The sequence below is a fragment of the Pundamilia nyererei genome, unplaced genomic scaffold (assembly GCF_000239375.1).
Source record: "Pundamilia nyererei isolate P.nyererei 1_Seehausen unplaced genomic scaffold, PunNye1.0 scaffold00022, whole genome shotgun sequence".
Classification (NCBI taxonomy): domain Eukaryota; kingdom Metazoa; phylum Chordata; class Actinopteri; order Cichliformes; family Cichlidae; genus Pundamilia; species Pundamilia nyererei.
This window is the reverse complement of record NW_005187423.1, coordinates 2,255,114-2,280,835: the sequence shown is the minus strand read 5'-3', so window position 1 is coordinate 2,280,835 and position 25,722 is coordinate 2,255,114. Positions and strand designations below refer to the sequence as shown.

The window sequence follows — 25,722 nt, the reverse complement described above, 5'->3', positions numbered from 1 at the left end:
AAAATCAAAGTGTACAGAAGAGCATCTGTAAATACATGACAAACCTTGAAGCAGGTGGACTACAGCAGCAGAAGACCACATCACAGCCTACCTGTGTTGCTCACCCTGTCCCTTTTGGATCGCAGTGTACCCATCTTCTGATTGCTGCTTCATGCAGGATAACACACCATATCACAAAACTCAAATCATCTCAAACTGGTTTCTTTAACATGACAGTGAGTTCGCTGTGCTCGAATGACCTCTACAGTCAGCAGATCTGAATCCAGTACACTATATTTGGGACGTGGTGGAATGGGAGATTGATGTGAGCTGACAAATATGCAGCAGCTGTGTGATGCTATCATGTCAGTATAGACCAAAGTCTGTGAGGAAAATTTCCAGCTCCTTTTTAAATCTCCCCAACAAAGAATTAAAGCAGCTCTGAAGGCAAAAGGGGTCCAACCCAGTACTAGCAACCTAGTGGAGATGCCAGTGTGTGTATTTATTGTGCAGATATAAAAGTACCAGTATACCAAGTGAGCAAGTATGGCTGTTTCCCAAAATATCAAAACCTAGTTGTTGGTTCCTTTGTTTACTGTTATATAAGTTTAGTCTGGATAAAATCTTTGTGGGTATAAAAAATTGTGAGTCCAAAACAAACTAGACAGAATATTTTCAAATTATAGGATCAAATTGTGAATTTTCCAAAGTGAAAAAGTGTAGAAATTAAAAAGTATACTGGCCTCAAAGTAAACTTTCAAAGCTGTTTATTAATATTTACTTCTGCAGCATTTGTCAGTTTGTGACTTTTTCCCAATACCTTTGTAACTCAGTTGTTTTGATTAAAGTTTCCAAATTATACTTATTTAATTGTGCTATTAATTTTTCATAATATAATTAAAAGCTGATCATTTGTAATTGTAGACATTAAAGCATTACATCAAGTGGCTTTATCTGTTTTCCAAAGCAAAACTCTGTAATACATTTATATTCTGTTAGTTTTTTCATACCGTGTATAAAGATCTTCATGTAACTTTTGGTCTTGTGTTTTTTTTTTTATTATTAATGCATTAATTATTATTAATACAGTTATAAACCTTAGTGTAGTTACCACACACCAAAACCATGATGTAAATTCTCCTGAAATAGAAACTTTTTTTTTTTTACGTAACTTTAAATCAGTGTATGTGGAAGAATTTGAAGTACAAACCAAATTTTGGTTACTGAAAACCTTAAAATGTGTAAAATATCTTTTAATTTAACCTCATTTGCAAATAAATGTCAATGTACTAAAACTGCTGCATCTAAACTTTCTCGTTCTTAGACAAATCCAAAATGACTTTTGGCCTACTTTTCAGTTCACTCCAATTTTATTTATATAGCACCAAATCACAGCAACAGTTTCCTCAAAGCGCTTTAATTTGTATGGTAAAGACCTACAAATAATACAAGGAAAACCCAATAATCACATTACCGTCTATGAGCAAACACTTGGAGACAGTGGAAAAGAAAAACTCCCTTTTAACAGGAAGAAACCTCCAACAGAACCAGTCTCAGGGAAGTTTGTGGGTGCAGTTTATTTTCTGTTCAGATCAGTAGACAGTATGACTATTATTTGATTCTGCTTTGAAATAATGACTCATCTGTAATACTGTATATAATATGTGATTTCTCTCTCTTTTTATATATATGTTTTCTTGTAAAGTGAGATAAACCCAAGTGAAGTCCCCCTGATGTATTATGATAACACTTTATTTGGCACAACAGATTTCTTTTTGTTTTTTTTAAAAAAAGGAAAAATAATGCATGGGTTTCCCATGAACACTGGATGCACTCCAAATCGAAGTTTGTTTAAAGTTACAATATGTATCATAAAACGATAAGCTAATTCATTGGAAGGATGAGTAAATGTGACAGGAAGTGCCACGCTTGTACCTACTGCATATTAAAATGATGAAAAAAGTAATCAGCAACATTATTATTCATAGAAAGGGCTTTTGTGTAAATGCTAATAATTGTGCATACAGCGATCGAAAGCATGTAATATTAAAATCATACACTGAATTCTGAATATACTTGCTCGCTGGTACATGCGTGTGTAATACTGTGGTGTAATGATTAAATCCTTCACTGTTCCTCAGCACCTTGTCTGTTTTGTTTACCTTTCGTCATCTGTCAAAATAATACGTGAGACTGAGTAAAGACCCTTTGCGTGTGACAGCCTCTCTCTTTCAGTGCATTTGTGTATACCAGGTGAGGTGCATTTGACTTCCTCTCTAATATGTCGAGTAAGTTAAACACCTTCCATGAGCTTTAGCACATTCTGCTGCAAAACAAAGACCCACATATTAAGTTAGGATCCAATAAAGTTTCTTTGCAGAGTTCAGCATGCCAAGTCTTCACACATGGCTGCTCCCATTCACGCCTGTGTCGAGGCCGTCGGTGGACAAGGACGAGGAAGGGCGAGGCCGCGGGCCAACAGGAGTGGCCGGCTGTGGGTGGCTGACCTGTGAGACCATATCATCGGACTCCCAGCGCTCCAGTTCCTCCCTGACGAGCCTTTCCATCTGCTCTCTGTGTGTGTCTGTGTCCCGCCCCAGATGTTCATCCTGACAAACGGAAACAGATTAAATGTCAAACTATGTTAACGTCAGCTCAACCCACACGTATTCATCTCGTGAGTTTATCCAGTTAACTTATAATAACTCATTCTGAGCTTCTTCCTGAATGTAAGGCAAGTATTTAAAAAAAAAAAAAGACTCTTGCTTAAATCCTAAATGTTCGATAGTGTTCACCACAGTGTTCATCACTGTTCGAGGGAGTGACTGAGAGTGATGAACCAAACAATAAAAAATACCTAAAAACCTCAAAAGCTAGAATACAGTTTTAAAACTCAACTGAGGGGAGCTGCAGGGTGCAATTCAGCCATAAGTCAACACTACAAATGACGCATTCAGTCATGTGATAACATTATTAACATAATAACATATTAACACCTCACCTCCATGACTCCATCCAGCAGCCTGCTCACCACGTCTCTTCTTTTAAGATTAGCTCTCTCCATGACTTCCAGCTTGACAATCACTGAATCGATCTTCGACACTATGCTGCCGATAGAGTGCTCCATCCTGTCCACGCGTCTCACCAGCCTGCACAACAAAGAATGATTTTCTCTCTTGTTGTTAAATGTCATATAGCGCTGCAGCTGCTATCACTCAGAACAGCATGAAATACTACGACGTGACACACAATACCCATTTTTGCCTGCCAACATTAGCTGATGAGTTTAGCTGATGACAAAATTAAATCATTATTACATTATTAGTCTTTGTGTACAGCACGTGTTGGCAGATATGCAAAGGGACGATGCTAACACATCTGCAGTAATACAGATGCAGTTTCGCTAATGTCCAGTGCTGCATATACACCGATCGGGCATTTCTTTATCATGGCCCCTGTTAGTGGGTGGGATATATTAGGGAGGAAGTGAACATTTTGTCCTCAGAGTTGACGTGTTAGAAGCACAAAAAATAGGCAAGCATAAAGATATGAGTGAGTCTGACAAGGGACAAGCTGGACAAAAACTGCAGCTCTTGTGATGTGTTCCTGGTCTGCAGTGGTCAGTAACTATCAAAAGTGGCCCAATGTGAACCAGTGACAGGATGATAGATGGTAAGGCCAAAATGATGCATGTGGGGAGTGAAGGCTGGCCCGATGCATGTGGTGTGATCTGATCCAGCAGATGAGCTACTATAGCTCAAATTACTGAATAAGTAATTCCCCAGATCTCAGTCTAATCAAGCATTTGTGGGATGTGCTAGACAAAGTACTCCGATTAGGGATGGGTTCTGACATAAACGGTAGTAACCAGACCGAAAAGCAGCGCACATTTCGGTGCTTTATTTCGGTGCTTTTTTTTCCTGAGCTGTGATACACTTTAGATTCTAGCCAATCATTTTACGTTTCCGAGGATAGTAGGCGGGGCCAGGTATGTACGTTCTGTTAGAGCAGAGCTACAGATTAAAATGCCCAAGGCGAAAAGTCTGGCTGTACTTCATAGCAAAATATGCAAACTCAGCAGCAACAAGTGCTTTAAGCTGATACTGTGATACTGTCAAAGGAGGTAACACCTCAAATCCGATGAAACACCTGGTGACGCATAGCGTTTTTTTTAAAAGCCGAGAAATGCACCGTATTTGATAGCTTGCTGCGAGACCTCACACCGAGCGCATCTACTGCGGGTGGGTTGCCTGTTATGCAACATCCCCCAAAAACACGAAGAGGAGAGTCCTGGCCCCTAGCCCTGCCAGTGTAGCAGAAATGATGACGGATGATGGAGGCAGCAGCCGTTCTTCTCTGCGTGAGTAGCTAATTTACGTTGAGTAGGCTAACCACGTTATTACATTAATGCATGTAAGGTGAACTAGCAAACATCATCATAGCTACATGCAGCTGTCTTCTTGTTTGGCAGATACTCCCTTCACCCTGGCTAAAAAGGCTAAAATGACCAAAGAAAAAGTGGAAAACAGTTAAACATGAGAGGTTTAGGACAAAGTTTGTGTTTTTTCCATTGTTTAAGCACTGCTTCCAGCCAAGAGTGATACCATATATGCCCCATAGCTGCAGAAAAGGCTAACATTGTTATATTTTTACAAAAAACAGCTGAACATGAGAGGTTTTTGGACCAATTTTGTGTTCTCCATTCTTTAAGCACCGGTTTGAGCACCGTTTGAGCACCGGCACCGTTTCAAAAGTACCGATTTGGTACCGGTATCGGATAAAACCTAAACGATACCCATCCCTAACTCCGATTCATGGAGGCTGCACCTCGTGACTAACAGAACATAACGAATCTGCAGATACCACACCTTTAGGGGTCTATTGGAGTCCATGTCTCAATAGGGGGGAACAATATTAGGCATCTGGTTATTATGTTATGCCTGATTGATATCTATTTATTGTCATCAACCACATAAATTTAATACAGTAGAGTTGTAGTTCACTGACAGACACAGCTACTGTTACGAAGAAATATTTAACTTACTATAATAAATACTGACAGTTAACAAATCTGTAATAAATCTGGACCTTAGATCTAAACTTGAACTTGCAGCTTCTTGTTGTTGTTGTTTTAGTTTCTGGAATTGACAATAAACTTCGTCTTTAGTCTGTCCAGCACTCTTAGGAAATCTGTCATGACTATGTGTTCATTAATATAATAAAAATATATTTAAAAAATTATTATTTGTTCCTGGCAAAATGTTTTCATGCTGCGCAAGTTTAAGCTATACTTCAGGATGTTCCAATGTTTCACAATCACCAAAAACTGTCATCAATTAGACTTCATTCCATGCTTACATCCAGTTATCACCATGGTCCTTTCTCTACTAACTGAGTCTGCCCAGCAGTTTATTTATTATTATTATTATTTCTTTAAATATCATTTACTGATAAATCTGAGGAAGGAAAAAAAAAACTTCATACACTTGAAACTCCTCATACGAGACACCCCCAGAGCTGCTGCCACGACGTCGAGAGCTGTGACCACTGTCCTCATCGTCGTCCTCCTCTGAGTCATCCTGGGTACGAGGGAAGCTCCGCCCACTGCTGGGTCGAGTCAGCGAACTGCGTTCCAGATCCAAGTCCTCCTAGCGTATGAGCAGAGACACACTGAACATCTGCTGTTGTGGCTGCATTGTTGCACTTATGTGCAGATTGTCTGATCAGTTACTGAAATAACACTCTTTTCTTGTTTTACCAAATGGTAAAAATAAAAGCTTGGGACTTCACTCACTCTCTCTTTCTCCAGGTCATCTCTCATTTGCTGGTGTTCATGCTCTGTCAGCTCCTGATCACCATCCTGATCGTATTTGGCAAAGATGGCCTGAATCTCTGCATCTGTGTGACCCTTTCTGATGAAATTAAGAGACAGTACACACTGAAGACAGGCTGCATGAGTGTTATATTCAACAAACTGAGCACAACAACTCTGAGGGATTTTAGCAGAATTAGAGTTTCCTCACCCTTTTAGATCCTGACGGAGTTCATCAAAGTTCAGTTTCCCCCCAGCTTGACGCAAACCGTCTGAGATGTCATCTACTGCTGTCTTCTTTAGTCTCAGCTTCATCAAAGCTTTGTTACAACTCTGAGGGAAGGAAACCAGAGAAATATTTCAAATTATATTTACAGTAATATAAATGAGTCTCTTCCATAATATACTGACAGCGACAGAGGGGGGAAGAAACAAAGTACAAATACTTCGTTACTGTACTTAAGTAGAATTTTCAGGTACCTGTACTTTACTTGAGTAGGTCTTTTTTCTGACAACTTTTTACTTTCACTCCCTACATTTTGAAACAAACACAGTGTGTTGCTAGATGCACTGTTCGGGGACCACTTTTAATTTTGTTGTACCTGTGACAATGACAATAAAGTTATTCTGATTCTGATTAAACGTCCAGCAGGGAGAGAAAAGAAAGCGCTAACTTCACTCAAAGACGGAGAAAGATAAGAAAGACAGGAGAGGAAGATGAGGTTGGATTTAAATGTAAGGACTGCTCAGTGGGATATCATAAACTGGAACTTTAAAGCTTACATGTAAGTCCTCTTGTTTTAAAATCAAATATCGTGTCTGTCCATGTGACATGTGTTTTCACATTGTTATACATGCTGCAAAAAACAGAGGGAGACTAAATGTGTTGTTTAAAGATTGAATGAAAAGACTGCAGTTTAGTGCAGGATAAACAGGTTACTTTGCTGTACTGTGGTGGATTTAAAGGTTCTCCCACCTGCTGAATCCCATTTTAGCCTCTTCCCTACTAATTTTCTAGTTTAGAGGCAAAGTCTCTACAATGGAGGAAACAGAAAATAGTGCTATTTTTTATACCTTTATTAGAAATACAATGTAGAATGAAATAAAGTTTGTATTTCTATGTACTAATATTATTTTATAATTACATTATACATAGGGCGGTTGTGGATCAAGAGTTGGGAGTTCGCCTTGTAATCGGAAGGTTGCCGGTTCGGGTCCGGCTCGGACAGTCTCGGTCGTTGTGTCCTTGGGCAACACACTTCACCTACCGCCTATTGGTGTTGGCCAGAAGGGCTGATGGCGCAATATGGCAGCCTCGGCTACAACTGTAGCTTGCCTCCACCAGTGTGTGAATGGGTGGATGACTGGGTATGTAAAGCGCTTTGGGGTCCCTAGAGGGGACTAGTAAAAGCGCTATACAAATACAGGCCATTTACCATTAGTATAATACAAGGTTCAGTTAGCTTAGCACAAAAATAACTGGTAGAAAGGTCCTTCAAAGAGCTACTTTGAGTACATTTTAGAGCCTGTACTTTTTTACTTTTACTTGAATAAAGAAGTTGACTCAATGCTTCAACTTTTACTGGAATATTTTTAATACCCTTTAGTTATACTTAAGTACAGAATGTCTGTACTTCTGCCACCTCTGGACAGCAATAGAAACACATAACTGCAGTCCTACCACTTTTTCTCAGCAAGGAAAGCCTGAAAAACCTCACAAAAAGCAGAAAATACTGCCCACCCAACACTCCACACATGGTTCAGATAGATTCAAGAGAAAAGCATCAGTCTTTTTGTTAAAACTACAAAGCAGAGTTTTTACACTTGAATGCACCACAGCAAGACCTGATGTCTGCCCATTTTCCACATAACATCATCATTATGAAACTTAATTTCTTGTGACTGGCTGCTCTTTGCATTTCTTTGAAGACAGAAGTTGTGCTTTAAAGCCCCGCCCCCATCTCAGCCACATCCAAATTCACAGCTCTGATGTCCGGAGTTTTTACTTCCCACTAACTGATGAAATGAAAGTCATGGTTCTCCCTATTTATTTAGATACAAGCTTCGACATAACAGCCCAGATTCGTTCCAAGGTGCCTGCTCAGGTGAGAGGACATGGCCTAACTGATCTTTAATATGAGCATCAAACAACATCACAGTAAATATACAACAGACCACAAAGTGTGTCATAATACTTCCCCTGTTAAGATTCAGTCACACCCAAGAAATCACACTTTCAGGTGTACATGCTTATACTTATTATTATTATTATTATTATTATCAAAGCCAAAACCAATTTAAAAGAAATCTGCCTTAATAACAAATAACAATGAAATAGAAATGTTGTTCAATACCTTCTTAATAAGGTCTGTCATTTCCATCTCAGACCTCTGTTGGGACATGTCAGCCTTCACCTCAGAGTATGTGTCATTAATAATAGCCAAGAACATGTTCTATGTAAAAAATAAAGAGAGAAAATATTGTAGGATAACTGAGCATTAATTTTAAAACCCAGAACAAAGGTTACTTATTTAACAAATCACGTGGATTCTCTACTTACCATGAGAATAAAGAAAATGAAGAAGACAAAGGTTGTAAAGTATATAGGTCCAACAACTGGATGAGCTTCTTCAATTTCTGAGAAGTTAAAGTCTCCCAAAATGATACGAAACTGGGTAAATCTATGCAAACAAACAAATAAAACATTTTAAACAACAATAGGAAATAACACTGGTTTGAGGTGTTCCTACATTCATTAGCTAAATTTTCAAGGCTCTTACATGCTGGCTTGGAAAGTGCTGAAATCGTTGACTTGAGTTCCAAACACCAAGTAGGCCAGCTGAGCGTAAGCCAAGAAAATGATGAAGAACATGATGGCAAAACCCATGAGGTCCTTGGCACAGCGAGACATGGTGCTGGACAGCTGACTCATGGTCTTATTGAAGTTGATGAACTTAAAAAGCTGAGAGGAAGTGAGACAGTGTTCGCATTAGTCGACTCTGCTGCATTGGTAAATTCCACTAAGTGTTCCTTGAAGGTCTCTTGGATGAATAATGAAGTAAAGGAAGAAGATTTTTTTTTACCTTGACCCAGGAAAAGAAGACAATAACCGCAGCCATGTTGTTAAACTGAACCTGCAGGTTGGCTAAAGGCTCAAAGCTGGGGTGAGCAGTGTGGTTCTCCAACAGGCCTCTCAGCAGGTTTCCAACCATGGCTGTTCTCGTTATGTTCATAATAATAGCAACAACGCTCAACTGAAAGAAGCAAACAAGTGAAAGTCTGTGAATATCAAATCAAATCAAATTTGTAATCATCCTAAAATTAACCTTGATGCCCACCGTGACAATAAGAACATCGAGACAGTTCCACAGGCTCTTGAAGTAATGTAGGCGGTGGATGCGGATCTCCAACACTTCCTCCACCACATAATAGAGAATGAATAGGCAGAAAGCCACTTCACACATCCCAACAAAATAGTCCCAGCTGGACACGTATCGTATCAGTCGCACCGTCTGGAACTGCCAAGAGGTCACTACGCCACCAGTAGCAGGGAACTCTGCCAGCAACCTGACAAATGCACCACATTTAGTCAGCTATTGCAACGGTAGCTGGCATTGTTATGTTGTGGAAACAAATCAAACTAAAGTGTGTAAATCAAGAATCTGGCTGATGATAAGTCAGGAAGGAGCATGATTAGGTTTTCTAATCCTCATTAACAATGGAAGGCAAAGTAGATTTAAGTTGGTGAGTATTTTCCTCAGCAACTTCCTTCTTGGATTTAGCCATGTGTATACATCCATACTAGTCACCACCATTGAGGTTCAGCAAAGTAATGTGGATAGGCACCGGGTGATAACCATATGCTACCACACACATTTTAGTTAACAGAATACTAAAAGCTTTTTACTTTTTGTTAAATTCAGTTTCAATTCAAGAATCGAATCCAAAAATAGGCAATTTGACCTAAGGGCATTTTTCACCATTTCTGCTTATAAAGACCTTAAAACTAATAGTCCAGTCATACAAGAGGAAAATCTAAAAAATGATATATTGAAAAGAGGGGTCTATAGTAAATTTATTCTGTGCTGCAATTAAAACAGCAAATTTATTTTTAGATTTACTTTATTTTATTTTCAAATTGTGAATTTTCAGTAGCAAACTCAGGAAACATTCAAATTGGGCATTTTCTTGAAGATATTTGTACCTACGTTTAACTATAATAATGATTTCAAAGTATGTTATCTGTAGTTTTGTTATTATAGTTTCAGCTCAATAAATCTGTTACAACCCAACATTATAATTTATGACAAGGCTATTGATTCTTACCTGGCGATGCAGAAAAGATTTATGTTGCTGTTGTAGACAGAGAAGTCGAGGAAGACTGCCCTAGTGCCTCTGTCCAGCCACAAGTGATCTTTCAGAACCTGCAGCTGGATGGCTGACTCCTCTTTGGTACGAGACAAGTCTTGGTAATATCCTCCACCTCCATATTTAGACACCTGACCTGAGTAACTGCTGCTATTCATCTCGCTTTCTGGGGTGTACAACCACCTGACAGAGGCCAAGAGAGAAACATACAGGATGTAGATAGTAATATATCTGCATCCCATATGATACATATTTATGTAACCAATTTAAACTCATGAACTTACGCAGTTCCATTCTTGGGACCAAAGGGGGCAGTATCCTCATTGGTCAGGGTGTATAGGTTGTAGCAGTCCTGGACCTCATCCCTCAGATCTTCATGGACAGAGCAGGTCTCATTGTGGACCTTGACCTGTCGGAGGCGTGGCACCCCAAGAAGGAGGTTCTCGTAGTAGATAAGACTCTGATTCTCTGGCAGGCTCTTATTATTGTACCACACCTCCCAGTACATGCCATTGAGGAAAGGTCCCTCTGTGAACTGAGAAAGATCTTTAATTCTTGTAATCAAAAGTGTGGTTTATTACTAAGTTTGCACTGATTGAACTGATGGACACCAACTTCACAAGACTAAAACTGCCATGCACTTTTAAAATAAAGAAATAGTTCACAGATGAGATCAACACCACACTTACATGTATTTGATAAATATGAACCGAAAGTTAAAGTTTCTTAGCTTAACACAAACTAAAGATCAAGGTCAAACTTATTTATATAGCACATTTCCAACAGCTCATACTACATATACAAAGTACTATACAAACTAAAGAGCAACTAAACAAGGAAAATGCACGACAATGAAGCAATAAAAACAACAACAACAACGAATAAAAACAACAACGATGACTGAAGCTGTTAAACAAGTAATATATTTCTGTAACGCACAAATACAACCCCTGGGATAGGATCAAGTCCAGTATGTGTCCTTTTTCATGAGTGGGGACAGTGACCCACTGTGTCAGGTTAAAAGAGTCATTAACATTTAGAAAGTCCTTGACCAGGGATTTAGCATCACAGCAGACATGAATATTAAAATCACCACTATCACCAAATCACCAAAATCTGAAACTTCAAATGCATCTGGTCAGTAGGGAGCAAATAAGCATTAGTTGAAAAAGTTGACTTTAAAGTACTCCTTTAAACATGACCTTCCTTTCTTGAGATGTTGTGAAATGATAACAAAACTGCAGAAAAGTAAAAGACATCAACGACAGGATGAATGTTACACTTTACCTTCCAGAAATCCTCCATGGTTGACAGGCTCCTAAAAGTAGAGGGATCCCCGGCAGACAGCCGCGTGTCCAGGAAAAGCTGAGACATGACTTTGGTGTAATGGTACATATTTACACTCACCATCCCATAGGTCACTGCAGAACAAATCAGGATATGACAGGAAAGAGAAGGAAATTTCTATTAGCACCAGCAGCAATGACACAGTTTACATGCACTCTGACTGTGTAAGGACCCTATGAACATTTAAATTCAAAATTAGGCTGAATCTACTTTTAATTTTGTAATGCATTATTATTCTCTGTGGTTTTTCAGTAGTTCTGGAAAATGCCTTTAACAGTCGGGCTCAGGCTGGCAAAATAAGCCTTAATGGTGTCTGCCAGGAAATCATTTCCTGATCCACCCTAAACCACACTTTGGCATTTTTTATTGCAGCAAGAAGAGAGAAGGGAAAACTTTACCATGAGTTCTTTTTATTTTATTTTAACTTTCTTCCCAAACATGCCACTTCTTTTTGCCATTTGAAATTTGTGCTGTTTTTTTGAATTTATGCCCGTTGACAAATGCTGAAATTTAGATTTTCTGGCAGACTCATTAAGCTGTGAGTATGGAAAGTAAATTTTCAGCAACAGGACAGATGCCACATTTTAAACTGTCCATGAGTCATTTTCAGTTCATTCCACAACTGTTATCTGGAGCTTAATTTATGCTATCTATCAGGGGGATCTCCTAAGTATTTCTTAATAATGATCAAAGTAATAAGTCACTTCTGAGGAACTACTCCTAAAGGACACAACAAGACTCGCATGTTTACTTACAGATACAGATGGTGATCAGGAATGCGATATATGTGAGCATCTCCCTCAGTACATTCCTGAGGTATCTTTCTCGACTGCTGTCACTCTCCTCCATCAGCTCTGTGCCCCACAGAACTACAAAGGAAACAGTTAACTATTAACGTGCAACATTTACACAGAGACAAAATGTGCAACTATCTCAGGAAAGTTTAGAAGAGTGACAACACTCGAGGCTTCCATCTTTGCATAAAACCTGAGATAAATAAAGGCTTTGACACATCAGGACAATATTAGTGCAATTATTAAACTCAGATTTACTGATAACAATAGAGAAGAAAGCGGTGGTCATACAGAATTCAAACATATATGTGATTCCTTACTTTAATGGACGAAAATAAAGTATTGTTTTTTATTATGCGTGCATCGTCTTTATTAACAGTTACAAAGTAAAAACACAAATAACACTTAGTAAAAAAATAGCATGACTGTCAGTGAACCGTACAAGTTTTTTTTTGGCGTTATTCTTTACAATACGAATAAAAAATCGTCACCTACTTCTGATTTTCTGGAGTATCTGCTTCAGACAGCTGGGGTGCCCATGCCTGTCTTGCTGCTCCAAAGTCGGGGTTGGATAGAGTCCTCCTCGGGGGATGTTGGTGCTGCTGCCCCCACGGTTGTAGCTACCCAGACCGCTGCTGCTGCAGCTGCTGCCGGAGGCCGTGGACGCCGACCTTCTCCCGGGACTCGCTTGAGGCCAGTCTGCTTCCATGATCTCGTCCTCTGGTTCAAAACCCGGGTTATCCCGGCTCCACGCCTGTCGCGAAGGTGGGGACGGGGTGCCTACGACTCCACCGAGACCCAGGTCTTGATGCTGGATGTTCTCCATCTCTATCCCTTCACTTGAGTCGAGTTTGTTTGCCGACCTAGCAGCCTGGCTCTGAGGCAGCTGCTGGGGTCTGACTCGAGATGAACTCATGGTCCAGCTATTATTATTATTTATTTATGTATTTTGTTATTATAATATGGTGCGGGCATGCGAAAAAGCTAAATGTTACCCATAAACAGCAGTGACTGAAGCTTTCAGAGGTGACAAACTAAACTGTTAAACGCCTTAAAAAACAACCAAACAAATAAAGCAGAAAATTAGTCAAATGGCCAATTGAATGAGATCACAAAACCTTGCCGTGTGCGTAAAATTCACGGTAAAGAGATCTCAGTAACGATGTCCTGCTCCTCATAGCTAATGCAGTAGTTTCCACCCTCAACAAACCGTTAGAAACTTCCCGAAAAGTCCCGTGAAAAACGACGTCCGTTTCAAAGTGATGCCTTTAAAGTGGTTAAAGTTGTTAGATAAACAGGTATTTGGACTGAACTGTCCGCCGCATTAAAATGCCGTGTTTACGTGAAAAAAAGAAGATAGTTTTCTCATCCCGGGACAGCCATCTTGTTCTTGTTACTCTTCCCCAAAAAACTCCTTGGGTTGGACTCGGGTTACAGTAGAAGTCATGGCGTCGCAGTAAAGGATGGAAAATACCACAGGGGGAACTTTTTTTTTAATGAAATTGATATAAAAAAATTTTTTAACCCCAATGTCTTAATAAAACTTAACAAGATTTCACTGTTTGGATTTACAGCGTGTAAAAGGTGTAGGGTTGTATTTAATTAGTAAAACCCAGAATTCAGAATTTGAAAAATAGTTGTAATTTTATTTGAAAACCTTTTTTTTTTTTAGCTTTCTTTTAACAACCAGTAAGCTTTGCACTTACTGAAAATGTAACACAGGTTTTTTTTATAAAGTTACACAAGCGCTGCGTGTTTGGGTCTGTGGTTGCTATGGCAACAAGGCACTGGGCTAAGAGGAGCGTACTGACAGGAGGTCAGAAATTTCAGTGCTCCACATGCAAAAAACAAACCAAACCAAACAAAAAACCCCGTCAAACTCAGCGGGAACTATATTTGATCTGCTGCATTTTAGCTTCTAAATAAAATGCATGATCATGGCCGTAAATTGGTCAAGCTGACCCTTTGGTAATAACGTGCTTTCACACTGGGCTTCTGTAGTTATACATGGGTGTAACAACAACTCTAAAATCTCAAGCACATATTTAAAAACAAACTCCACAAACAAACATGGTTTCAGTGATTTTGTTTAGTTCGGTAATGATGTTAAGCTACGGTCTGCTTTCCATTTTGTTAGTTACTATATAATTTAATTTGTATTATGTGTTTTCATGTGTCCAAACATTATGGAAAAAAATTTTCTCAATACTTTGGAGGTTAAAAAAAAATTGCACTTTCGGTTTTTTTTTTTTTTTTTTTTCCGGCCTTTTGTTAAGCCTTGTTATTGGGGTTTTTCCTTTTTTATTGCCCGGTTGTTCGGGTTTTGCTTTTTTTTGCCTTTTCCTTCTTAATTTAAAACCAAGGTTTTTTGTTTTTAAAAAAACAAGCTTGTCTGATTTCCAGATTGTAGATATTAAAAATGTACAAGTCACCCATCTTACAAAATAATTATTTCGACTTTAACTTTTATATATTTTTTAAAACATCAAATCAGCAAAACTTTGCCTATTCACCTAAATTTAGTAAACCAAACTGTTTTAAGAAACATTGTAAAAGTATTAAATCAAGCTTTTTTTTCTATTTACGTCAGTGACAAAACACATATATCAACCACCAAGCAACCAAGATTCATTATTTTTAACCTTTCCCTACATTTTGTGCAGGTTTTTATTCTTTCTTTTTTTCTTTCTTTTTTTTACCAGCAAAGAAAAAAATGTCCCACAGTAACAGGCATTAAGCCTGTTTGACCACATGGTGGTGCTTAATATCCACTTTTGGGAAACCCAAAATCAAAGATAGAGTTAAATGTCAGAAATCATGCTTCACTGTTGTTTCATCGGTTTAAATAACCTCACTTTTAGTGTCAAGTCTCAGTTAAGTTTCACAAAGCTTTCTTTTGCTCTGTCTCCACAGGTAATTAATCCGAAGACAGAGAAACATACAGTAAACATCTTAGAGCAGAACAGTCAGTGCACACAAATCAAAATAAACTAACAACTTTGACTGAGAAACGGTCTTGCCCTGGTGTACTGGAAAAATATTATGTCATCTTTCGACTGATAGAGATGAGTTTCTTCTATAGTTGTCAGGTGGGTTTTCATGGACTATGATGCCTGCAGACAACACTGTAATCAATAGTGAGAATAGGGAGCAGGTGGATGAGTTTAAATACCTAGAACAGAGAACAGAGGGTGGTGGCAAGTGAAAGGGAAGGTTTACAGCATGGTAGTGAGACCTTCTGTGATATGTGGTTTGGAGATGGTGGGACTAAGAAAACGACAGGTAACCAACGTACAGGTGGGAGAGCTAAAGATTTTCTTGAGAGCGACCAGATAGAAACTGAGTACATCAGAGGGACAACTCGGGTTGAGCAGTTTGGAGACGAGGATAAATGGGCAAGGCTGAGATGATTCGGATATATGAAGAAGAGGGATAGTGTATATGTTGGACAGAGTACTGTTGAATATGCAAAGATTCATGGATGTAACGGAGGACATGCAGAGGGTAGGTGTGACAGAAGAGGATACTAGTGATAAGGAGAATTAGAGGTGGACCCCCTAAATGGAACAGCTGAGAATAAGGAGAAGAAGTTGTTCACAGTTAGAACTGGTTTGTAATGAGATTTTTACCAAAAGAATGCGTTGTAATCACAGAATTATGGATTTGATATGCACGTTTAAACAGTATACAGTATGCATGTTATTATGCATGCAGTATGCATGCTACAGACAATTACGTATATATCAACATAGACGATATCAAAACACCGCAAAAACCTCAATGCAGGGCAACTAAAGAGTTTAAAAACACTCCTGTCCATGAGTACCGTTTCAATTACGCTCCACACGTTTGCGGATAGTTTTTGTAGGGGCGTGGTTATTTATCTGACGTCACTCTCTTTGTTGCCCAGTGTAATCAGTCCATTGGCTCAATTTGTGTAATGGGGGTTCCCAGCCCCGGATTGCAGGGGTACAACAATAAATCGAAGCTATCGCTTTAAATCTTCAATCTCTGGTAGAGCAGAGATCATAAACTGTCAGTGAGAGCAGCGTGGGAAATCGCACAGTATCTCATTTGGGATTTTCTGTAATTCAGAACCCTTTACAGTCGGTTGCTCATAATTATTTATTACACACCATTCTGTCTACATAGATAGGTCTTTCACAAGGTAAGTTAGCATTCCCCTAAGCTAATGGTTACAGCATCAGCTAGCCTAATGTTAGCTGCATTGTGTAGTTACACCGCAACTATTCCAATCGATTACAACGAGTAATAATTCAGAGTTGGCGACTAAAATGTGTCATTATTGTGCAAATATTCCACATTAGCTGTGTGGTTAGACGTTTTAACTCTGAATCAAGTTAGTTAAATCGTCTTCCTTTGTTGTCTCTGAGAGCTAGCATTAGCTCTTAACTTGTTTCATTGATAATAGCTGGACACTCAGGCGTTGGCTAACAGAAGTGTGAGGGAGCTTTATCTTACTTGGGCTTTGTAACAAATTTTAAAAGAGTGAGTGGATAGTATCAGTAGTGGAACCTCTCTGTTGGTTAACTACAATGGCAAATGCCCTAGCCATTGCTAACGCCGGGTTTAACATCAGGTCGGCTTGATTTACACGAGCTCTGCCTTCAAACAGCTTGCTAGTTGTATGTATGTGTGGATGTTGTCTGTTTTCCAGGGTTGCGTGTAAATGAAATATGCCCGCTGTCTGAACAAGTGGTCCCTGTCGAAAGAAAAAACGACGACGCCACAACTCAGCTAACGCTAGTGTTAGCCAGTTAGCAGTGTCGCAGGCTCCGAGTTTCGATTCAGTTTGCTGGGCTCGTGTTAGCAGTTTACGGTGACAGCAAAGAGGCCGGTAGTGGCATTCATATTCATTCAGTCCACTATATAACGTGTGTCAGCTTAACGACGTTTCAGTGCTCATTAAACTTCTAAAACTGGCGCACATACGGTGCGGTTTTTGGATCCGTCTGTTAACGTGATAAACGTGAAAGATGACAAAATGTGGTTAGACGAAAAGGCCCTTTATAGCAGGCCACTCATCTACATATGGTTACGCAGATATAACACATGAACGTGATGTACAGTTGCAACTCGATTTAGCGGTAGTTTCACTGGCTTTCTCCACTCGTTAACCAGAGCACCTGCACTACTAGCTTCCCTTTTTAATCATCAGCTGGTTTCCCTCTTTGTCTCATTGGATAGACGTGATGGCGCAGTTGAATGTCGGCTAGTGTATTAGCCAGCCAGCTAAACAGTCAACTGTCTTGCTTCTGGTATGGAGTTAATGTTGGTTTGATGAAACGTGGGCCTAGACGACGAAAACGAAGCGCTTTTCTAGCAAAGAGGAGACCTTTCTGTACTTCCTGTACTTGCTGCTCAGATACATCCATGTTTACCTCAGGCACTGCAACTGCGTGTGCTCAACATGGACTTCCTTAAAATGGCCTGACCGCAAACAATGCACGATGCGCTTTAACTGATTCTGAACTTCATTTTCTGTGTCCGTCACTCAGTTGCCACTCTATTATGACTGCCTAGCTTAAGCCAGTGCTGTAAAATGCAGATGTAATCCTAGTGGAGGAATTTTGAGTGTTGCTAAAAATATATGGCCGTTTTTCGTTTTGTTTTTTGTTAGTTATGCACGGTGTTGTTTAATAGTATTGAGTTATCTTAAGTATTATGTGGTAGTCTTTCCACGATGTTTTTCCACAAACTAAATATTTTCACTTTTGCTAATGTGGTTTAGGGTATGTGTAATCACCAACTGAATGTTTAAATGCATGCTCTTCACAGTATTATAACTAAATCCTGGTCGTTTTTTGTTTTGTTTTTTCATTTCAGCACTTAATATTGTTTACCAAAGAAATGGTGATGGAGAAGCCAAGTCCCCTGCTTGTAGGGCGGGAGTTTGTGAGGCAGTATTACACACTCTTAAACAAGGCACCAGATTTTCTGCACAGGTAATTGCAAAATGTTTACATGACAGTCTATTTGATGGGAAATTTGTGCATGGGTAATGATGCTTTTTAACTTGCGATTAGGTTTTACGGGAGGAATTCTTCCTACGTTCATGGAGGACTCGACCCAAGTGGAAAGTTGGCAGAAGCAGTGTATGGGCAAGCGGTAGGTACTGTAGCCCCAGTTCATTAATGGGGTAATACTTAATTTTAGTGAAATGTCATTTTAATGGAATTTAAACGTTTTAAATAAGTCGCTGTCTGCAAAGAATATATGTATGGGGAAGTAAAAAAATGGTATTATTAAACTGCCAGAGGTAAAAATACCATCTTGCACCCTGAGCTGATGTATACTTATAAAATTAAAACACACTGGGTAAATTCTGCTGATTTTTAACCTGCCAAATTAGTAATTAAAAGTTTTTTGAGAGTCTAGAAATAAGATTCCTATTTTCCTAGTTCCTTCATTTTCTCTCTTTTTTTTTTTTTTTTCTCCCCTCCCTGCATATTTTAGGAAATCCACAAGAAGGTCATGTCGCTGCAGTTTAGTGAATGCCACACAAAGATCAGGCACGTGGATGCTCATGCCACACTGAGCGATGGAGTGGTGGTACAAGTCCTCGGAGAACTGTCGAACAATGGTCAACCCATGAGGAAGTTCATGCAAACGTTTGTGCTTGCTCCCGAGGTGAGTGCTTCTACCTCTTGGTGCTCCCACATGTCTCAAAGTGGCCTCACAATAAAGGGAATAAGTGAATAGTGTTAGGATCTTGGAAAGAAAGCGACTAGAAGTTTTGTGATGACATTTCACCTCTCATCCAAGAGGCATCTTCAGTTCTGAATAATTGCTGAACATCTTTATGAAACTCGCTACTTGTGAAAAGTACAGTTGCTTTCTTTCCAAGATCCTTAAACCACCATGACCTGGATGACTGAAAACCTACAAAGACTAATAAATTCTTATCAGGGCTACACAAGACCAGCCTAATTGAAAAGATATACATGAAGTACTGTAACATGTGCCGTTTGTGTATAAATATTAAATAGTTTTTCTTTTCTTCTTTTTTTCATGTTCTCAGGGTTCAGTGGCGAACAAGTTCTACGTCCACAATGACATCTTCTGTTATGAGGATGAGGTTTTTGGAGACTCCGAAGCTGAGCTTGATGAGGGTGAGATTTTCATGAGTGACTTTTCTTTTTCTTAAAACTAGTGAGTTTAAGTAATGTTCATATTTTAAAGTGCTTTTGGTTTTTTTTGGTTTTTTGTTGTTTTTTTTAACTATTTTGCTTCCGCAGAATCGGAGGAGGAGGTTGAAGAGGAGCCAGAGGAGAGGCCGACTTCCCCTGAGCCACTTCAGGAAAGCCCAAACAGCAGCACCTATTATGAACCTCACCCCGTCAGGTACGCAGAACTTGATTAGAACTCGGTGCAATCAAATGTAAGATGAAAGTCTCTCAAATATGATCCGTCTGCGGAGGTGACTCATTTGTTTCATGTTTCCTTATTTGTGGTCTGCAGCAACGGAGTTGAAGAGCCCATGGAAGAACCAGCTCCAGAGCCGGAGCCGGAACCCGAACCAGAGCCCAAGGTAGAGGAGACGAAGCCCGAGGTCGAGGAGAAGGTTCTTGAAGAGATGGAGGAGAAGGCACCCTCACCAGTCCCTGTGGAGTCTCCACCAAACACCCTGGAGCCTCCCAAGGTGAGGAGAAATGACTTCTTAGTGGTTTCCATCTCATATTACAAGGGGCAATACAAGTTCATTGAATCTAAAGTGATGCATTTAACATTTTAGAGAATAACAACTTTACTGTGATCCAGTTTTAAAGCCAGAAGGAAAAACAATGCATTTTGTAATGTTAAGATGCACAGAGCAGGACGATACAGAATCCACATGGCACTAATGCGCTCTAATCAAAGTTACAAACATTGATATGACAGTGTGGCTGTTGAGCATTATCAGTGTAGCCCTAATGATGCGTTACTGTACTCCTAACAGCCTTTCTCCTGGGCCTTGGTGACCAGTAAAAACCTGCCTCCTTCTGGCACAGTCACCTCTTCTGGAATCTCACCCCATGTTGTTAAGGCTCCAAGCTCACAGGTAAATAACTACCATGAGTTTATTAACTTAAAAACCAAGAGAGCTTGTTGTAAATTAAACCTTAATAATGAGATACTGTAGGTGCCCCTCTGATAGGTGTAGGCCCTTCTTAGAAGTCTCTTGCAGTGCTCATTTCAAACGTGCATCACATTGAATGTTTGTGATGAAGAAGAGCAATAACTTTGGTACACATGTGTGAATGACCTCTGCTCATTGAAAAGGACACTAACACGTGTTTGGACTTTTCCGATTTCATGTGGCAAACAAAATAAAAATTTTCATTTGGAACCAGGCATATTCAGCATATGCAGTCTCCTCAAGGAAAATATGGAGGAAATTCAGCAATTCTTTAAAACCTGAAGCAACCGCTTGAATGCTAACAACCAATATGTTGAACAACCAGTAAAAAGGAAAAGTTTTGTCAGGACAAGATCAGAATGACATACAGCCCCAGCACAAAAGGACAGATTTCTGTCTGATCCTAGATAAAGCTGAGATGATATTAATTTCTTATTTGCGTTGTTTAGCCCAGAGCCGATGCAAAGCCGGAGACACAGACGGCACCTCTTCGCCCCAGAGACCAGCGCACTCGCGACAGACCAACCTTCACTCCACGGGGTCCCAGATCTGGTAATGCTAACACCGACCTCCTCAGATTGAAGATTCCTCTGTTTTGGTTTTTTGTTTAAATCTGGTTTATTTATACTATCTGTACGTCTGTGTTGCTTTTTAGATGGCGTTGCATCTTCAGACTCTCAAACAGGAAAACAGCACTTGAGTTTTGTGAACAAAGGTAAATATTACTGTTTAAAGCACTTGTTTTATTTCTTACTGAGAACATTTTTCAGTTGTTGATCCGATGTGTGATTCTACATTTTCATTGCCTGTTGTTCTGATTTGCAGGTAGCAGGGGCGATTCAGAGTCTGGTGACACGGATAGCAGGCGAATTGTTCGGTACCCTGACAGCCACCAGCTTTTTGTTGGCAATCTTCCACATGACATTGATGAAAACGAGCTCAAAGAGTTTTTTATGAGTATGCTTTTAAAAATATATATAATTATTTTTTTAATATATTTATTTTCTTCCACATTAAAAAATATTCAAAATTGATGAATTTTTATTTATCCCCTGATCTTTCAGCATATGGAACTGTGGTGGAACTGCGAATCAACACCAAGGGCGTTGGTGGGAAGTTGCCTAACTTTGGATTTGTTGTCTTTGACGATTCGGAGCCTGTGCAGAGAATCCTGGGGGCCAAGGTAGAAGGGGCATGTATCAACATTTCATTACCCACTTTGTTTCATTTGGTGGTGGATTTTGGTGACACGTATTGCTACATTTCATTTGATGCTAGGGTTCACCTACGTGCTCAGATTGAATACATACTGATTGAAACATAAGTCATTGTTTTCTGTGATATATTTGTTTGCATCCCTTGTCCTGTCAGTCACATATTGAGATTTTAAATATGCAAAGAGGAAAGCAAGATGATGAAGTCAAATTGCTATCATGTCTCCACCCAGAGAAAGGAAAAAAACTTCAAGGGTCTTTTCCTTGAGTGTGTCTAGACTGGTTTCAGACTTTGTTCTCTTCCTGATGGCTCTGTGAAAAATCTTGTTCTGACTGCTTGCACTAGTGCATCTGCAAATTAGCCACTGACAGACAAAACACAACTCTGCTGTCAAACTGGCCCAACTTTCATGCCAAGCATCATCATGGGTCTTTATCAGTGTCCAATCCTGAATCTGTGACATCCAGCCTAGCGCATGTTTGTTTTGTTTTCTCTGTGAATCCATGATGAGACGATAAGCAGATGTGTTACTGCAATTCCCTGAAGTCTCTGCACTACCTTATACCTGCCCACTAAAAATTGGGGGACCACAGTAACAAAATGTCTGCACACCACCAAACCCAGTCAAAAGGTTTTGCCTCTTCTTTAACAAAATTGGAGTTCAAGTTAAAGAGTGGCCATTTTGACACAGTGGAGAAGATCCAGCACACTGATGCATAAGTGCAGGTGTAAAGAATCATATTTTCAGGGAGTGAACAAAAATGGAAGCTCTGCCTCAACCAGTCCTGCAGACATGCTCAAGTCCTTTTTATTGGGTGGGGAAAGATTTTGCTGTTTGAGGCTGGGGTTATCAGTGATGCCCACGAGACAAGAAAAATCCAGGAAATTGCATTTGATATTGAAATTGATGCCATTACACAGCAGCAGGTAATAGTGGGGTTTTATTGGTCAGTGAGGTGGTAAGGATAAACCTTAAAAACACGCTTTTCAAGTTGGCAGCAATGTCAATCTCACCAGTGTCCTTTCACTCTGGGTCGCTGCCACCTGAATGAAACAGACCTGGAGAGTAATGCTTAAATAGTCTGGGAGAGGAGCAAAGTGAAACTGACCGTGCCCTTCTTAATTTTCCCTGCAGCCCATCATGTTTCGAGGCGAGGTGCGTCTGAACGTGGAGGAGAAGAAGACGAGAGCAGTGCGTGAACGAGAGACCCGTGGGGGAGACGAACGTCGGGACATGAGGCGCAACGATCGGGGTGCCGGAGGTTCACGAGGCGTCGTGGGAAGCGGGATGATGCGTGATGGAAGGGGACCGCCGCCTCGTGGTAGCATGGCCCCCAAACCCGGCATGGGCTCTGGAAGGGGCTCCAGTGGCCAGGGAGAGGGCCGCTTCACGACCCCTCGTCGCTGAAAAGAGCGCCCCTCCTCCCTTCAAGTGTGGAAGTAGTATCGTGTTCTTCATCTTCAACCGTTCTCGTTAACGAAAAGAAATCTTCATGTATAAAAGTATATATTTGTTTTTGTTTGGTTTTTTATTTTATTTTTTTGTTCCCTCTATGCTTTGGAATGTGACACAGCCTGTCAACCATTTGTTTGTGAAATAGACAAAACAAAATAAGCAAACAAAAAAAATGTCGCTTATTAGTTGTGAGCTGAGCATCCTTTTCAGGTTTCTCAAGAATTCGCAGACTTTAATTTGTAAATTTGCGAGAAGAAGAAGAAGGAAAAAAAGGCAAACCAACCAGGAGTAATCTGCCACATTAGGAGGGACTGATGAGACTTAACCACAATAATACAGCCCATCAAAAGAGATTATATATGCCTTGACTTAACTGGGGCGCTGCTTCAAGAATTCCCCTCTATTGCACATTTTATATGGTATGGTTTTCTGCCCGTCACAGGTCGAGAAGAGTGAGATGCAAAGTTCTGTGCAGTTCCTGGGGGGAAAGCTTGCCTTTTACTTTTTCTTTTTTGAGAGACCACTGCTTCAAAATTGCATAGTGCTCTCATCAATATGCACTAATGGGTACTTTTGTCATGTTACGTTGACATCCATGCTCGGGACGCAGCTGGAGAGACCTGTTTTGTCTCAAAGCGATACGACTTAACCGGGGCAGGCCTCACTCGCAGCCCGTCGGCTGTGACCAATGTACTTTTCACATTTTTGACCCAAAACAACCTTTCGATTACTGCTGGATGGACAAGATAAACAAATCTACATGACACTTTTCTCTCATTTATGAATCAAAAAAAATCCTCTAATCCTGGACTTACACCCGATGAGTGAGGAAACAAAGGATAAATGAGAAACAAAGCTGAACAATAGAAGAGTAGTAATGATGGCGGCTTGCTCTTGTTTTGTTTTTTTTTGTTTGTTTGTTTTTTTTCCCCTCTTGATTCTGAGTGTTTAGTTTTTTCTTCTTTTCTTTTTTTTTTTTTAAGTCCTGCCAGCTAGACTGCGAAACTGGGATGGTCAACACCTCTCTCCCTCTTCCCTCCCTTCCTGTCTTAAGTGCGGAGTAATTGAATAAATGTACAGCAAAAATCATAGTTTACTATATGTTTCGCTTTTCTGTGTATATCCATTTCTCTCTCGACTTGATAAAAGCATGATGGTGCCTTCTCTTTCACCTTTTCCAGTCTTACTAAAGCTAAAAGTGGTTTGGGGCTGCTACACAGCTGCTCTTTTCTTTCTTTTTTTGAACTGGTATCTGCTGAGAGCAGATTTTGAAAAAAAAAAAAAATACTTGCAGTATTCATAAGATTTGTTTTTCAGGTGCATATTTCATTTTCCATACTGTTTTATTACTACAGATAATCTGCTGTGAGTTTTGTACATTTGTTGTAATTGTGTGTCGTGGGTTTTGTAGAGACAATAGGGGCCTCATGCTCTGTTTTGTTAAAACAGCAAAGAGGTGCAGCCCCACATCTGAAGAACTTCATCCTCCAAAAAAACCCAAAAGGTACATTAAAAATGGTGGCAGTGACTTCTTGGTCTTTTGGTTTAACAGGTCATAGCTCCGCACGACCACGATTTCATTGAACTGACGCTTCGGCGATGTCTCAGAATAAAATTCAGACACTAGCCGTAGTTTTGATCGCCTCATGGCAGCAATCGGGTTGACCCCTGGACTCACAAGTTGTCAGACTGTTGTTGTTTTTTTTTTTTTCCTCTGCAACAATTTTTGTAAAGATCTGTATGCGTGGGGCTCGTCGGTCCCCTCCAGCCTACAGACAAGCAAATAACTGCACTCACTTTTCTAGCGTTAAAACATTTGTATTTTCATATGCTGATTATTCACTGTGCATATTTTGAGTTATCTGAATGCCATACATGTCAGCTCCTCCTTGTCCATTAGCATTTTTCTTTCCTTTTTTTTTTTTTTTTTTGTTACCACTGTGTAAGGGAGGGAAGACCTTTTGGTTTCGGCTGGAAAGGAAAACGTGTTTTTCTTTTTTTCCCTTTTGTTATCTTGCACTGAAACGGGAAGTAAAATGATGATGTAGCATTTTTCTTGACAAATATACTAATGAGGTCTTCCTTGTCTGGTGGTTTTGCACTATTTCCAACATTTCTGGGACAATCTCGTCAGTCTCAACACAACAACCTCTCCAAATTTCTCATCTGGCTGCAAAAAAGAAATTGCTCTTCGTAATTAGTGTGAAATTTCTCCTTCTCACTCGCAGTTGAAACAAGACGTGGTAAATAAGTATGGTATCGTCAAGGTAGATTTTCACAGTCATGCTTGGTAATTTTGTGGTATGTTTTCAGATGTGGAAATGGCTTTTAAACTTTAAACTTGGTAACAGCTTTTGACCTAACATTGCAGAAAAATGACAGCTCTTTGGTCCTCGAGTGCCTCAGCCCACCCACCCCCTCCCCACCAAATGTTTATTTGTCAGGTAATTGCTTAACGCGGGCACTTGACTGCAATCATACTTTTTACAGCAACGGTCAATGAAGAGAGTGGTGAAGAAGAGCCATCATGCTTTCACACCGATCTCGTGCTTTCTCCATGTCAGTGGTGGTAAAACGTTCGAAGGTAGAAATTTATAGATGGGTAATTCTT

At 39.8% G+C, this 25,722-nt stretch overlaps 2 protein-coding genes across 5 annotated transcripts; one reads left to right on the top strand and one right to left on the bottom strand.

The window, feature by feature from the left end:
• Positions 1 to 1,715: 1,715 nt before the first annotated feature.
• pkd2 (polycystic kidney disease 2) lies at positions 1,716 to 13,739 on the bottom strand. Of its 2 annotated transcripts, none has more exons than XM_005726910.1 (15): positions 12,796 to 13,739; positions 12,262 to 12,375; positions 11,447 to 11,580; positions 10,444 to 10,694; positions 10,118 to 10,342; positions 9,130 to 9,358; positions 8,875 to 9,045; positions 8,572 to 8,753; positions 8,352 to 8,472; positions 8,146 to 8,244; positions 6,003 to 6,124; positions 5,774 to 5,891; positions 5,464 to 5,627; positions 2,981 to 3,128; positions 1,716 to 2,588 (listed from the first exon to the last, which is right to left on the bottom strand). In XM_005726910.1, exons 1-15 carry the CDS (start codon positions 13,214 to 13,216, stop codon positions 2,379 to 2,381), a joined length of 2,709 nt encoding a protein of 902 aa, XP_005726967.1. In that variant the 5' UTR covers positions 13,217 to 13,739; the 3' UTR covers positions 1,716 to 2,378. The 2 variants fall into 2 exon arrangements, with proteins under 2 accessions (XP_005726967.1, XP_005726968.1); XM_005726911.1 differs by having other exon boundaries at positions 5,464 to 5,624.
• A 2,519-nt stretch (positions 13,740 to 16,258) lies between these two features.
• On the top strand, positions 16,259 to 23,171 carry g3bp2a (G3BP stress granule assembly factor 2a). 3 transcript variants are annotated; one of them, XM_005726908.2, is made up of 13 exons: positions 16,259 to 16,468; positions 18,148 to 18,266; positions 18,348 to 18,429; positions 18,778 to 18,951; positions 19,343 to 19,433; positions 19,560 to 19,665; positions 19,783 to 19,963; positions 20,261 to 20,362; positions 20,890 to 20,992; positions 21,096 to 21,155; positions 21,266 to 21,397; positions 21,505 to 21,623; positions 22,791 to 23,171. In XM_005726908.2, the coding sequence occupies exons 2-13, from the start codon at positions 18,172 to 18,174 to the stop codon at positions 23,061 to 23,063; spliced, it is 1,518 nt and encodes a 505-aa protein (XP_005726965.1). In that variant the 5' UTR covers positions 16,259 to 16,468; positions 18,148 to 18,171; the 3' UTR covers positions 23,064 to 23,171. The 3 variants fall into 3 exon arrangements, with proteins under 3 accessions (XP_005726965.1, XP_013764742.1, XP_013764743.1); XM_013909288.1 differs by having other exon boundaries at positions 16,260 to 16,468; positions 21,505 to 21,632; XM_013909289.1 differs by lacking the exon at positions 16,259 to 16,468 and adding an exon at positions 17,559 to 17,579 and having other exon boundaries at positions 21,505 to 21,632.
• Positions 23,172 to 25,722: the final 2,551 nt, after the last annotated feature.

Coding starts and splice junctions, on each gene's coding strand:
- pkd2 (XM_005726910.1), bottom strand. CDS start 13,216: ATGAGTTCATCTCGAGTCAGACCCCAGCAGCTGCCTCAGAGCCAGGCT. Junction 10,695..11,446: donor CCATGGAGGATTTCTGGAAG/GTAAAGTGTAAC, acceptor GATCTTTCTCAG/TTCACAGAGGGACCTTTCCT. Junction 3,129..5,463: donor TCGTATGAGGAGTTTCAAGT/GTATGAAGTTTT, acceptor TTTGTTGTGCAG/GCTGGTGAGACGCGTGGACA.
- g3bp2a (XM_013909288.1), top strand. CDS start 18,172: ATGGTGATGGAGAAGCCAAGTCCCCTGCTTGTAGGGCGGGAGTTTGTG. Junction 19,666..19,782: donor TATGAACCTCACCCCGTCAG/GTACGCAGAACT, acceptor TGTGGTCTGCAG/CAACGGAGTTGAAGAGCCCA. Junction 21,398..21,504: donor GCTCAAAGAGTTTTTTATGA/GTATGCTTTTAA, acceptor CTGATCTTTCAG/CATATGGAACTGTGGTGGAA.